General features: G+C 41.5%; 1 protein-coding gene across 1 annotated transcript in view; it reads right to left on the minus strand.

Annotated features, from left to right (window-relative positions):
- PGAP1 (post-GPI attachment to proteins inositol deacylase 1) overlaps positions 1-14,900 on the minus strand; it is a 703,705-nt gene that overhangs the window by 640 nt on the left and 688,165 nt on the right. The window contains exon 27 of the mRNA XM_053698557.1: positions 11,365-11,469. Coding sequence (XP_053554532.1) covers positions 11,365-11,469 — 105 coding nt within the window. The remainder of the gene's footprint in view (positions 1-11,364; positions 11,470-14,900) is intronic.

Raw genomic sequence — 14,900 nt, forward strand, 5'->3', positions numbered from 1 at the left:
CCTGGTTTCTTCAATAAGGATGTTACCACTTTATTCAAATATTGTGGTACACTTCACACCCAAAAACATCCAATGTTTCGGTCCTCCCCCTGGGATCTTTATCAAAGATACAACACAAACTTAAACACCCACCTTAAATAGTATTCCACATAGGGATCTATACACACTTCTCATCTGAAAATCACCAAACAGTAACAGCAGGCACCAACTTCCTGTGATGACATCATCACAAAATTAACAAAATAAACTACTAAACTAAAGATTAGAAAAAAGTACTGAAAACAAATTTAAACATCAGGAGGGCTAAATCGCATCCTTGTGCTACATATTCTATGCACAGATCATCCAAAAAATAAAAAAAAATCTGTCGTTATGGCAACAGAAAAAAAAAGTAAAATTACAAAAACAGAAGTTGCTGCCTCCTGTCCCTAGGTTATTTACATATATACACACAAGTACTCATTTTAAGTAGCAATCAAAATCACAGTAGGGTAAATCATTCTCCATAAAATACTGAGCACATTACTTACTAATTATATCTCACACTTAGCCTAACTGATTTGAGTAAGATAACCAAGAGATATGATCTAAGATAAAAACATAAATTATGCTTAACTGATAATTTTCTTTTCTTCCGATGGAAAGAGTCTACAGCTGCATTCATTACTTTTGGGAAATAAGAACCTGGCCACCAGGAGGAGGCAAAGACACCCCAGCCAAAAGTTTACATACTCCTCCCACTTCCCTCAATCCCCAGTCATTCTGCCGAGGAACAAGGAACAGTAGAAGAAATATCTGAGTGAAAAGGTGCCAGAAGAATAAAAAATAAAGACGCCCCACATAAAAAATACGGGTGGGGAGCTGTGGACTCTTTCCATCGGAAGAAAAGAAAATTATTAGGTAAGCATAATTTATGTTTTTCTTCCTAAATGGAAAGAGTCCACAGCTGCATTCATTACTTTTGGGCAAACAATACCCAAGCTATAGAGGAGACTGAATGCCAAAACGGGAGGGTACAATAGACGGCCCATTCTGAGGGCACCAGGTTTGAAAACCAATACCCAACAAAAAACCCTGCTTCGTCCCGAAGAAGAAAACAAAATGGGGAAAAGGCCCCAAAAACATCGACCAGCAGATAGCCTGGAAGCCTAGCTAGACACCCCAACATCAGACACAACTGAGCCAACAGTCCTCCGGGAGACACCGCCGCCCAACAGTTGGTCCCCCACCACACACTCTTTACTAGTGAAGGGAACCCCGCCGAAACTCCCAAAGGAATAAGGCAAGGAAGAACCAAATGGGAACTCCATAAAAGGAAAAACCCCCAATCAAACCAAGCTCGCAAGACCTAAATGGGTAGTGACAACAAGGGGAGGCCACACCCAAACCAAATAGAAACCACAAGGTTTAGAACCGGTAGCAAAACAGAGAAAAAGTTCTCACAACATCCTGCAAGGATTGGAACAACTAGCGAGCACTCGATCAAGGCGCAAACAGCTGTAGCTGGTTTCAAAGAGCAACCCTTCACTTGCCAAACAGCAAGACAACCAGCACAAGACAACCAAATGAAAACGGAAACCAAACATCATCCGAACTCAGAACCCTGAGGAATTCACGCAAAATTACATGTAGCAGACCCAGACGAAAGTAAACACCAGAGTCAAGAACACGCAGCCATCCTCAGGATGACACAGAAGAAATACTTGCTAGAAGCGGCTACCAAAATGTAGAGTGCTAACCCTCCACTACAGAAGGCACACTCTAGGCAACCGAAACCGCCAGACCTACACATAGGTCTCGAAAAAAAAGGAGAGCCCAGAACCTCAACAAGGACAAATGCGCCCCCAAGATCCGAGAACAACGGATCTCAGGACCCACCTCCAGCCGGGCCAGCCCAAGCATCAGCAGGTCTGAAACCAGGGGACCAGAAAAACCCCAGGCTCAAACAACGAGCGGAAAAAATGGCACAGCCATTACAATAGTGCTTGGATGCAACCCGAAATACCACATGGAGACCGTCGACAAGGCCGTAGACCTAGTGATCTAGCTAAAGGCCCAACATAGACTCAAGGTGGAGCCAGCAACTCTCCAAATGGACAGAACAACCCAGAGAGCGTACCTCTCTCTGTAATAGGTTAACCCGTCTGTCCTAATCTCCTGAAGCCAGGAGAAGCCCTAAGATAAAGCAACACTTCTGAAAGAAGGATATAAGCCCCCCAAGACAAAGGGGGCCGGCAAACGGGCCAGAAGGACAGAGCACCTGCCCCCAGGACACAGCCATAGGCTGAACCGAGAGAACAAATCTCCAACACCCTGACCTGGAAGGAATTCCCTGAAGAATTTAACTGGCTAGCACACAGACAAGGTGCCATAGCTGTAGTGGTTCTATAGCGAACCCCTTTGCTTGCAGAGCAGCGAAGCCATCACACTCTTTCAGCAAGCCGACCAAGGGAAACTGAAACCAAGAAAAACATGGTCAATTGAACCAGTTCAACTAGCCCAACCAAATTACACCGCCCAAGTTTCCTGGAACTGGGGAACCCCGGACCAGCTCTAGATCCTAACAGTCTGGTACAACCCGCAACGGGATCCACAAAGGAAACGCTGATAAAAACCTCAGCCACCGGAAGAACCAAAGCGAGGAGAGGTCCGAGCCCCCAAATAAACAAGAACCCGGAAGCTGAAATCTCCCATCTGATATAAAACCAGACCCCCGAAAAACTTGCAAGTCCCAACCAGAAGACGAGACCACACCTTGCCAGAGTCCAACGCTCCAAGGACCGAAAGAAGGTCACTAGAGCCCATGGGGCAATAGACACACTACGACCAAGAACAAGGGGATACCTCGAGAACAAAGTCACTCGAACAAAGGCTAGTCTCCACATCACCCCAAAAAAATCAGAAGAGAAGATGAAAGAAGGATGCAAAGCATCCCCCAGCTCCGGGGAAGAAACCCTTAACAGAGCTCAAGGAGACCACACTGCCCATGTCCCTAAAAAGGAACCAACTCCCGAAGGGAACCACGTCCCCCTAAGGAACCCGAGGAACGGACGAAGTCTGAAAGGTCTCAAGAAGAGAACCACAGCAGGAACAAGTCCAAGGACAATTCCAGAGCCTCAGAAGGCCAAACCGCTCAAAACAGCGGTAAGGAGGTGCTAAGCCCCCAATCCTCCCAAGAGAGGAAAGAAACTCTAGGCCCCGAGGAAGTCGGAGCAAAGAGAGTGACGCAGCGGAACTCCACTGACCCGGTCACCAGATTGAATGCTGAATAAGGACTGACACAACCCTCCCAGCCATACGGATCCTTTAAGAGCTGTTTAGCTGAATTTGTAAGGAAAAACAAGAAAACACACAAATAATAATGTGAGCACTTAGCGCCCCACTGGACCAGCCAGGCAGAACAGGCGCAACGTGTCTGAATAAGCCACAGGACAGAAGATCTGAATCCCAGCAGGACCAGCCGCAGCTGGAGTCATAACTGTCAAGTTGGCTAAATCCTCCCTCAGAGGGGAAGGTAAAACAGACAAACCTAGGGCTAACGTGTCCCTTAACAAGCTTCAGAATAAGCAACCAGAGAGAATCGATCCCAGAAGTTCCCGAAGGAAACACATAATCGAAATTAAAAGACATCCTAACCAGATAAAAGAAAATATAAGGCAACCCGTAGGTTAACGCCCAGGAAGAAAGCAGGCATATCCGCAGGACCAGCCAAACGGAAACCTGATCTTAACAAAAAACTGGGAAAGATCTCAATAATCGGACAATTTAGAAATTACGTCATCCCCTCATGTCTAATGAGGTGCAGCCATTCGTAGTAGAAGACTGCGGATTCCCGTATCCATTAAGGATATGATCCTCTAATAAACTCAAAAACGTGTCAGTAAAATGCGAAGACGCGCTATTCTGTAACGAAAGACACAACACTCAGGGACAGCTACACCTGCAGGGAACTGTATAAGCCCACCCAAGGCCAGTAGACCCGGGACAATCGGGCACTGCACAAACGCAAATAAATGTCTGGACTTTGCAGGCGCATAATCGCCAAAAATATGTGAAAGCGAAAATGAGCTACAACCTCCGGGGGGGAACAAGCCGCCCTGTAAGGAGGGATAAACATAATCTGGGTTACCCGCATGTGTAGTAGTAGGGAGCGGTAGGGAACTCGCCTCTTGAAGGACAGAACCTAGAGGCGGATGGTTCAGCAGACCCCTGATTCCCAGAGCCAGAGGAACAGGGCGCTCTAATACGGCATATTGAACATAACTGATTGACCTGTGTCAACGGGGCCAATTCACATTCTTCACAAGTCGAAGAATCTGAAATTTGAACAGTCTCAGCATCAGAATCCTCCATAACTACATAGAGAAGATAATAATATGGACTAAGAAAAAACTTAAACGGCACCTTACACCCCCAATGGCTGGGGCACTCAACACCTCCTAGAACCAGACACAAGCAGATTATAATTTTTCAGTCGCCACACGGTCAAGAATGCGGAAATGGAAGACCAGAACATAAACATGTCCAGTCACAAAGTGAACCGTACAGTCCAAAAAAAGCGCGCCCAACCATAAGGTTGCGTCACTTCCAAAGGCCTTTATGTTCTAAGCCAAGAGCCCAGTTAACACTACACATAAGCAGATTAAATCACATAACAAACATGATTAAAAAAAACCCTGTTCAATAATCCCCCTCGGGAGATATTAACCCTAGATTCCAAGATACCAAAGGAGCCTCACTGAGGCCCTATAAATATACTTAATAAGTCCCACAAGATAGTTCCTTACGGGAAAACAAATAAGTTACAGTACATTCTGATGAAGTAAAATGAAACTATCTTAACGGAATCTACGCCGTGGAACAGGAACACGGCCCTTCAAGTGTGACGAATAGTAACAGCGCCTCCACTATGGACTTGAGAGAAGAAAGCAGGCAGCGAAGCGAAGTTAGACAACGCTGATTGCTTGTGGAGTTGCTAATATGAGTCAGGATGGTTTTGCAGAAAGACTCTCCCTACATCTCCAGACTCTAACTTTCATCCAGGCCCTCACTGAGCACTGAGAGACTGATAGGATTACTTATAACTCCCATCCCATGTCGAAGAGTACTACCCTCCATAAGAGACAAAACAAACTTCTGACACTTCTCTGCCAACCTCCTAGGACGAAAGGCAAAGAATGACTGGGGGATGAGGGAAGTGGGAGGAGTATTTAAGCCTTTGGCTGGGGTGTCTCTGCCTCCTCCTGGTGGCCAGGTTCTTATTTCCCAAAAGTAATGAATGCAGCTGTGGACTCTTTCCATTTAGGAAGAAATCTTAAGCACATAGTTACCTCCTTCTGAGTAGAGGATCCTGATCTAATCTCTTCCTCACTGCTGCTGCTATTAGTGGTATTACTATCCACAGCTCTATTCTCCCTCCTACCTCTGCAGCCTCTCCTCCAGTTAGGCACACTTTAAGACTGTCCTGACAGCCACTTATATACTCTGTGCTCAGTATAATCTTTGTTCACCTTGACAAACTTTCTTTTTGAAAGCTTTTAAATCCTCCTTAAATGAGTCTCTGCTCCTTAAGTTTTTCAACCCACTTAACAGATTTATCCTCTTCAAGAATGGGGATGTTAATGGCTTCTAATTCTAAAATCTTCTCCCTGATGACTGTGAGCTCTCTGCCCACCTCCTTAACAATCAAAATTAAGTCTAGTTAACATTTATTTAAGATAGTACTACAGTTCCTGCAAAATTTAGGGTTATTCCTACCAATGGTAGGTATGTTTTTACCCCTTTTAATTTTGTTTAACATTGTGCTCACTCCCGTGGAGTTATGCATGAGTCAGCACTAATTGGCTGTAAAAAGCACGGAGATAAGGGGGCAGTCTGCAGTCTTAGATGCAAGGTAATCATAGAGGTGAAAAGTATATTAATATAATGTGTTGGTTATGCAGAACTGGGGAATGGTTAATAAAGGGATTAACTATAATTTTAACCAAAACAAATTTTCAAGTAGACTGTCCCTTTAATAATTCCAGTTATAGTCATGTAGTATCATAAAGTTGTTTTAAAATGTTATAATAAAGTGTTGACCTTTTGACATTTAAAGTTATTGTATGGATTGTCAACACTTACAACAAATGACAGAGGAACTGAGAAATTTAGAAAAATAATGGATTTGGCCATTTTTAGAAGCTCAGTGGAATGAACCATGGAATTGATCTAACAGGGTTTCTAATTTAAACCTCAACAACAGGAACCTAAACACGTGATCATTATAAAATGTATTAATAGCTTTTAACTCACTGATATGTATAAGGTACTATAATGGTTCTATAGAAAAACAAATATTTAAACAGGTTTTATGTGTTACAGAATTCAGGTAAGTTGAACTAATAACCAGTTTATCAATTAAGTTTTTTTTTAATATTGCTGAAACTTCAGTTTAGAAAAATGTAATTCTATACTTTAATTCTGAGGAATAACAGTGGTTAAATATAAAGCCCAAAATACATTCACTGTATCCAGTTACACATAAAAAATGTTTTGTAGCAAATACAAATGTTTCTTTAGCAAAGTAAGGAGTAATAACTGGGAATAAGCAGTGTGTGAACAAATCAGAGATTACGGTTCACACCCCATTTGAAGAATGTTTGGCGCCACAAATGGGAACCCGCTCATGAAGCGTTACGTTACTGGGAAATGTCTTGGTTACTGTTCACCTGCAAGTTAAAACAAATCTGCTCAACAACTATGCCTGCTTTGTGCACTACTAGCCACAGAGTAAGCACTACATATTGCGCTCATTAATAAAGGTTAGTTTTGCAATGATTCACCGTAACCATTAGAAACTTTGAACTTAAAGAGATAGGATTATGACATTTTATGTTTTTGGGAGAAGTGATTTATATTTTTTTATATTTCAAAATAATTAAGTGTGCAAGCTTATGTAGCCAATAGTTGTAGATGTTATTTTACCCTCAAAGCAAGCATTTCAGATCTTTACATCTATAATAATTAGGTACATTTTGAGAGGGGCCTGGGATGTAACTCATTGACTTACATTATAGGTTCATATTTCACAAATTCCATTTACAACCATTCCCTTTGTAAACAAAGGGCTACACTGATACTAATGATGCACATTATTTATTTATTTTCTTTTTAAGGATAATATTCCTTGATAATTTTAATAATTAAAAGGGACAAATATTTTATTTCATGATTTGGATAGAACATGCAATTTGAAAGCAACTTTCTAATTTAATTCTATTATCAAATTTTCTTTGTTCTCTTGGTATCTTTTGTTGAAAACAGGGAGGTAAGCTCAGGAGCGTGCATGTGTCTCGAGCACTATAAGGTAGCAGTTTTGCAAGAATGTTATCTATTTGCAAGAGAACTAGATGGCGGCACTATTTACCGCCATGTAGTACTCCAGATACCTACCTAGGTATCTCTTCAACAAATAATATTATGGGACCAACGCAAATTTGATAAAAGAAATTAATTGGAAACTTTGCAATGCCCTGCCTGATTCACAAAAAAAATGTTGGGTTTCATATCCCTTTAAATAGACATAAAACACCTCTTGTATATTGTGTAACAATTATGCTCTCTATAAAGGCCAAAAAGCTAAATTTTGTAACCTACAATTACTGTAAAAATAGAATGGGTTTACACAATTTAAGCATTTTGAAAACTTATGTTTCAGAGTTTGCTTTGTAGCCCTTTAGGGAGCATGAGACAAAGCACACAAAAGCAAGAGGTGTTTCATGTTCCTTTAACCTTGGTGCTTATATAATTCATTATTTTTTTTATTATTAATTCCTTCATTTGTGTACTGTGCAGGAAACATAATTTATGTAAGAACTTACCTGATAAATTAATTTCTTTCATATTGGCAAGAGTCCATGAGCTAGTGACGTATGGGATATACAATCCTATCAGGAGGGGCAAAGTTTCCCAAACCTCAAAATGCCTATAAATACACCCCTCACCACACCCACAATTCAGTTTAACGAATAGCCAAGCAGTGGGGTGATAAAGAAAAGAGTAGAAAACATCAACAAAAAGAAAATTGGAAATAATTGTGCTTTATACAAAAAATCATAACCACCATAAAAAGGGTGGGCCTCATGGACTCTTGCCAATATGAAAGAAATTAATTTATCAGGTAAGTTCTTACATAAATTATATTTTCTTTCATGTAATTGGCAAGAGTCCATGAGCTAGTGACGTATGGGATAGCAATACCCAAAATGTGGAACTCCACGCAAGAGTCACTAGAGAGGAAGGGATAAAAATAAAAAAAAACATTTTCTGCTGAAAAAATAAATCCACAACCCAAAAAAAAAAGTTTATTCTCATAAATGAAAGAAAAAAACTCAAATCAAAAGCAGAAGAATCAAACTGAAACAGCTACCTGAAGAACTTTTCTACCAAAAACTGCTTCTGAAGAAGCAAATACATCAAAACGGTAGAATTTAGTAAATGTATGCAAAGAGGACCAAGTTGCCGCTTTGCAAATCTGATCAACTGAAGCTTCATTCTCAAGGCCCACAAAGTGGAGACTGATCTAGTAGAATGAGCTCTAATTCTCTGAGGCGGGGCCTGACCCGACTCCAAATAAGCTTGATGAATCAAAAGTTTCAACCAAGAAGCCAAGGAAATAGCAGAAGCCTTCTGACCTTTCCTAGGACCAGAAAATAAAACAAATAGACTGGAAGTCTTCCTGAAATCTTTAGTAGCTTCCACATAATATTTCAAAGCTCTTACCACATCCAAAGAATGTAAGGATCTTTCCAAAGAATTCTTAGGATTAGGACACAAGGAAGGGACAACAATTTTTCTATTAATGCTGTTAGAATTCACAACCTTAGCTAAAAATTGAAAAGAAGTCTGCAAAACTGCCTTATCCTGATGAAAAATCAGAAAAGGAGACTCACAAGAAAGAGCAGATAGCTCAGAAACTCTTCTAGCAGAAGAGATAGCCAAAAGGAACAACACTTTCCAAGAAAGTAGTTTAATGTCCAAATAATGCATAGGCTCAAATGGAGGAGCCTGTAAAGCCTTCAGAACCAAATTAAGACTCCAAGGAGGAGAAATTGATTTAATTACAGGCTTAATACGAACTAAAGCCTAAACAAAACAGTGAATATCAGGAAGTATTGCAATCTTTCTGTGAAATAAAACAGAAAGAGCAGAGATTTGTCCCTTCAAGGAACTTGCAGACAAACCCTTATCCAAACCACCCTGTAAAATTCTAGGAATTCTAAAAGAATGCCAAGAGAATTTATGAGAACACCATGAAATGTAAGTCTTCCAAACTCTATAATAAATCTTTCTAGAGACAGATTTACGAGCTTGTAACATAGTATTAATCACTGAGTCAGAGAAACCTCTATGACTTAGTACTAAGAGTTCAATTTCCATACCTTCAAATTTAATGATTTGAGATCCTGATGGAAAAACGGACCTTGAGACAGTAGGTCCGGCCTTAAAGGAAGTGGCCAAGGCTGGCAACAGGACATCCTAACCAGATCCGCATACCAAAACCTGAGAGGCCATGCTGGAGCCACCAGCAACACAAACGATTGTTCCATGATGATTTTGGAAATCACTCTTGGAAGGAGAACTAGAGGCGGGGAAATGTAAGCAGGATGATAACACCAAGGAAATGTCAGCGCATCCACTGCTTCCGCCTGAACATCCCTGGACAGGTATCTGGGAAGTTTCTTGTTTAGATGAGAGGCCATGAGATCTATCTCTGGAAAACCCCACATCTGAACAATCTGAGAAAACACATCCGGATGGAGAGACCACTCCCCTGGATGTAAAGTCTGACGGCTGAGATAATCCGCCTTCCAATTGTCTACACCTGGGATATGCACCGCAGAGATTAGACAGGAGCTGGATTCCGCCCATGCAAGTATCCAAGATACTTCTTTCATAGCTTGACACACTATCTGCATGTAAAAGTTTATCATGACAACTATTACAAATGACATTCAGAGAAATAATTTCCACAATCTTACAACAAATGCACTTAGCTTTGGTAGAACCAATGCCAGGCAGCAAAGTTCCAGCAGATACTTCTGAGGCAGGATCGGATTGAGACATCTTGCAAAATGTAAAAGAAAAAACAACATATCAAGCAAAATTATCAATTTCCTTATATGACAGTTTCAGGAATGGGAAAAAACGCAAATAGCATATCCCTCTGACAGAAAAAAAGGCAAGAGGCAAACATCAATGGGGTAATAAAATAATGAAAAAATTTGGCACCAAGTATGACGCACAACGTAACAGATTTTTTTTTTGCTGCCAACAATAACCGGAAATGACACACTCGCATCACTAACGACACAACCGTGTGTAAGGCTTCGGCATCAACTATGACGCTGGAAATGACGAAGTTGCGTCACGGACTTATTCTTCACGCAAAAAAAATTCTTGCGCAAAGAATGACGCAATAAAGTCTAGCAATTGGTGCACCCGCGGGCCTAATACCGCTCGCAATTTGCAAGAAAAAAGTAGTCAATTAGAAAAAGAGACTAAACCCCAGGTAAGAAAAAAAAAAAATCTTAAAATATTTATTTCCTCCAAATATGAAACTGACAGTCTGCAGGAGGAAATACATGAACCTGCCTTATGGCAAATATAAGTACAATACATATATTTAGAACTTTATATAAATATATAAAGTGCCAAACCATAGCTGGGGTGCCTTAAGTAATAAAAAACATACTTACCAAAAGACACCCATCCACATATAGCAGATAGCCAAACCAGTACTGAAACAGTTATCAGTAGAGGTAATGGTAAATTGAGAGTATATCATCGATCTGAAAAGGGAGGTAGGAGATGAATCTCTACGACCGATAACAGAGAACCTATGAAATAGACCCCCATTAGGGAAATCATCGTATTCAATAAGTGATACTCCCTTCATGTCCCGCTGACATTCGCTGTACTCAGAGGAAATCGGGCTTCAACAATGCTGAGAAGCGCATATCAACGTAGAAACCTACTTCACCACCTCCATAGGAGGCAAAGTTTGTAAAACTGAATTGTGGGTGTGGTGAGGGGTGTATTTATAGGCATTTTGAGGTTTGGGAAACTTTGCCCCTCCTGGTAGGATTGTATATCCCATACGTCACTAGCTCATGGACTCTTGCCAATTACATGAAAGAAATCAGAAACGTCACCCTAATGACAACACCTGGTATTCATCTGCAGTTAAGGCATTAAGCTGATCATGACTATGTGTCATCACCTGCAGTTATAGAGTTAATATTGTTTTTTTGTATAGCAACAAGGAACCAAGGTTACCGTTCAATGTTCATTTATAATGATAATACAATAATATAAACTTACCTGGATTTAATTGAATGGGCACTTGAATGCATCAAAATTTCCAGGATAAAAATGAGAATTAAAGCAACATATCTACTGGGGTCAGGGTCAAGTCGAAGGTTGCACCTAAAATATTTAGAAATATGTTTATTAGTGTATGGAAAACAATAGGAGACCATTTTCATTGCCTGAAATAAACATATTTTCTGATGTAGTTATATAGCTGGTATTTCATAGTTGCACAGTACATTATACAGTGACCTCCACTAATATTGGGACCCTTGGTAAATAGAAGTAAAGAAGGCTGTGAAAATTTGTCTTTATTGTTTAAACTTTTGATCTTTTGTTAAAAAAACATAATTTATGCTTACCTGATAAATTTATTTCTCTTGTAGTGTATCCAGTCCACGGATCATCCATTACTTGTGGGATATTCTCCTTCCCAACAGGAAGTTGCAAGAGGATCACCCACAGCAGAGCTGCTATATAGCTCCTCCCCTCACTGCCATATCCAGTCATTCGACCGAAACAAGCCGTGAAAGGAGAAACCATAGGGTGCAGTGGTGACTGTAGTTTAATTAAAATTTAGACCTGCCTGAAAAGGACAGGGCGGGCCGTGGACTGGATACACTACAAGAGAAATAAATTTATCAGGTAAGCATAAATTATGTTTTCTCTTGTTAAGTGTATCCAGTCCACGGATCATCCATTACTTGTGGGATACCAATACCAAAGCTAAAGTACACGGATGATGGGAGGGACAAGGCAGGAACTTAAACGGAAGGAACCACTGCCTGTAGAACCTTTCTCCCAAAAACAGCCTCCAAAGAAGCAAAAGTATCAAATTTGTAAAATTTGGAAAAAGTATGAAAAGAAGACCAAGTTGCAGCCTTGCAAATCTGTTCAACAGAGGCCTCATTTTTAAAGGCCCAGGTGGAAGCCACAGCTCTAGTAGAATGAGCTGTAATCCTTTCAGGAGGCTGCTGTCCAGCAGTCTCATAGGCTAAACGCATTATACTCCGAAGCCAAAAAGAAAGAGAGGTTGGCGAGGCCTTCTGACCTCTCCTCTGTCCAGAGTAAACAACAAACAGGTTAGATGTTTGGCGAAAATCTTTAGTAGCCTGTAAGTAAAACTTCAAGGCACGGACTACGTCTAGATTATGCAAAAGACGTTCCTTCTTTGAAGAAGGATTAGGACATAATGATGGAACAACAATCTCTTGATTGATATTCTTGTTAGAAACCACCTTAGGTAAAAACCCAGGTTTTGTACGCAGAACAACTTTATCTGAATGAAAGATCAGATAAGGAGAATCACAATGTAAGGCAGAAAACTCCGAGACTCTTCGAGCCGAGGAAATAGCCATCAGAAAAAGAGCTTTCCATGAAAGAAGTTTGATATCAATAGAATGAAGGGGTTCAAACGGAACCCCTTGAAGAACTTTAAGAACCAAGTTTAAGCTCCATGGAGGAGCAACAGGTTTAAACACAGGCTTAATTCTAACCAAAGCCTGACAAAATGCCTGAACGTCTGGAACTTCTGCCAGACGCTTGTGTAAAAGAATAGACAGAGCAGAAATCTGTCCCTTTAAAGAACTAGCTGATAATCCTTTGTCCAAACCCTCTTGGAGGAAGGACAATATCCTAGGAATCCTAACCCTACTCCATGAGTAATTCTTGGATTCACACCAATGAAGATATTTACGCCATATCTTGTGGTAAATTTTCCTGGTGACAGGCTTTCGTGCCTGTATTAAGGTATCAATTACTGACTCGGAGAAGCCACGCTTTGATAGGATCAAGCGTTCAATCTCCATGCAGTCAGTCTCAGAGAAAGTAGATTCGGATGATTGAAAGGACCTTGTATTAGAAGGTCTTGTCTCAGAGGCAGAGTCCATGGTGGATAGGATGACATGTCCACTAGGTCTGCATACCAGGTCCTGCGTGGCCATGCAGGCGCTATCAATATCACTGATGCTCTTTCCTGTTTGATTTTGGCAATCAGACGAGGGAGCAGAGGAAACGGTGGAAACACATAAGCCAGGTTGAAGAACCAAGGCGCTGCTAGAGCATCTATCAGTGCTGCTTCTGGGTCCCTGGACCTGGATCCGTAACAAGGAAGCTTGGCGTTCTGGCGAGACGCCATGAGATCCAATTCTGGTTTGCCCCAACGGAGAACCAATTGAGCAAACACCTCCGGATGGAGTTCCCATTCCCCCGGATGAAAATCCGCCTCCCAGTTCTCTACACCTGGGATATGGATCGCTGACAGGTGGCAAGAGTGAGTCTCTGCCCAGCGAATTATCTTGGAGACTTCTGACATCGCAAGGGAACTCCTGGTTCAACCTTGATGGTTGATGTAAGCCACAGTCGTGATGTTGTCCGACTGAAATCTGATGAACCTCAGTGTTGCTAGCTGAGGCCAAGCCAGAAGAGCATTGAATATTGCTCTTAACTCCAGAATATTTATTGGGAGGAGTTTCTCCTCCTGAGCCTTCAGGGAGTTCCAGACTGCACCCCAACCTAGAAGGCTGGCATCTGTTGTTACAACTGTCCAATCTGGTCTGCGAAAGGTCATACCCTTGGACAGATGGGCCCGAGATAACTACCAGAGAAGAGAATCTCTGGTTTCCTGATCCAGATTTAGTAGAGGGGACAAATCTGTGTAATCCACATTCCACTGACTGAGCATGCATAATTGCAGCGGTCTGAGATGCAGGCGCGCGAATGGCACTATGTCCATCGCCGCTACCATTAAGCCGATTACTTCCATGCACTGAGCCACCGTGGGGCGCGGAATGGAGTGAAGAACACGGCAAGCATTTAGAAGTTTTGATAACCTGGACTCCGTCAGGTAAATTTTCATTTCTACAGAATCTATTAGAGTCCCTAGGAAGGAAACCCTCATGAGAGGAGATAGAGAACTCTTTTCTTCATTCACTTTCCACCCATGCGACCTCAGGAATGCCAGAACTATCTCTGTATGAGATTTGGCAATTTGAAAGCTTGACGCCTGTATCAGGATATCGTCCAGGTAAGGAGCCACCGCTATGCCTCGCGGTCTTAGGACCGCCAGAAGTGAGCCCAGAACCTTTGTAAAAATTCTTGGGGCTGTAGCCAACCCGAATGGAAGAGCTACAAATTGGTAATGCCTGTCTAGAAAGGCAAACCTCAGGAACTGATGATGATTCTTGTGAATCGGAATGTGAAGGTAGGCATCCTTTAAGTCTACTGTGGTCATGTACTGACCCTCTTGGATCATGGGTAAAATGGTTCAAATAGTTTCCATCTTGAATGACGGAACTCTGAGGAATTTGTTTAGGATCTTTAAATCCAAAATTGGTCTGAAGGTTCCCCTGTCCTTGTTCCGTCCGCGGAACTGGATGGATCACTCCCATTACAAGGAGATCTTGTACGCAGCTTAGGAATGCCTCTTTCTTTATCTGGTTTGCAGATAATCTTGAAAGGTGAAATCTCCCTTGTGGAGGAGAAGCTTTGAAGTCCAGAAGATATCCCTGAGATATGATCTCCAACGCCCAGGGATCCTGAACATCTCT

The sequence above is a fragment of the Bombina bombina genome, chromosome 1 (assembly GCF_027579735.1).
Source record: "Bombina bombina isolate aBomBom1 chromosome 1, aBomBom1.pri, whole genome shotgun sequence".
Classification (NCBI taxonomy): Eukaryota; Metazoa; Chordata; class Amphibia; order Anura; family Bombinatoridae; genus Bombina; species Bombina bombina.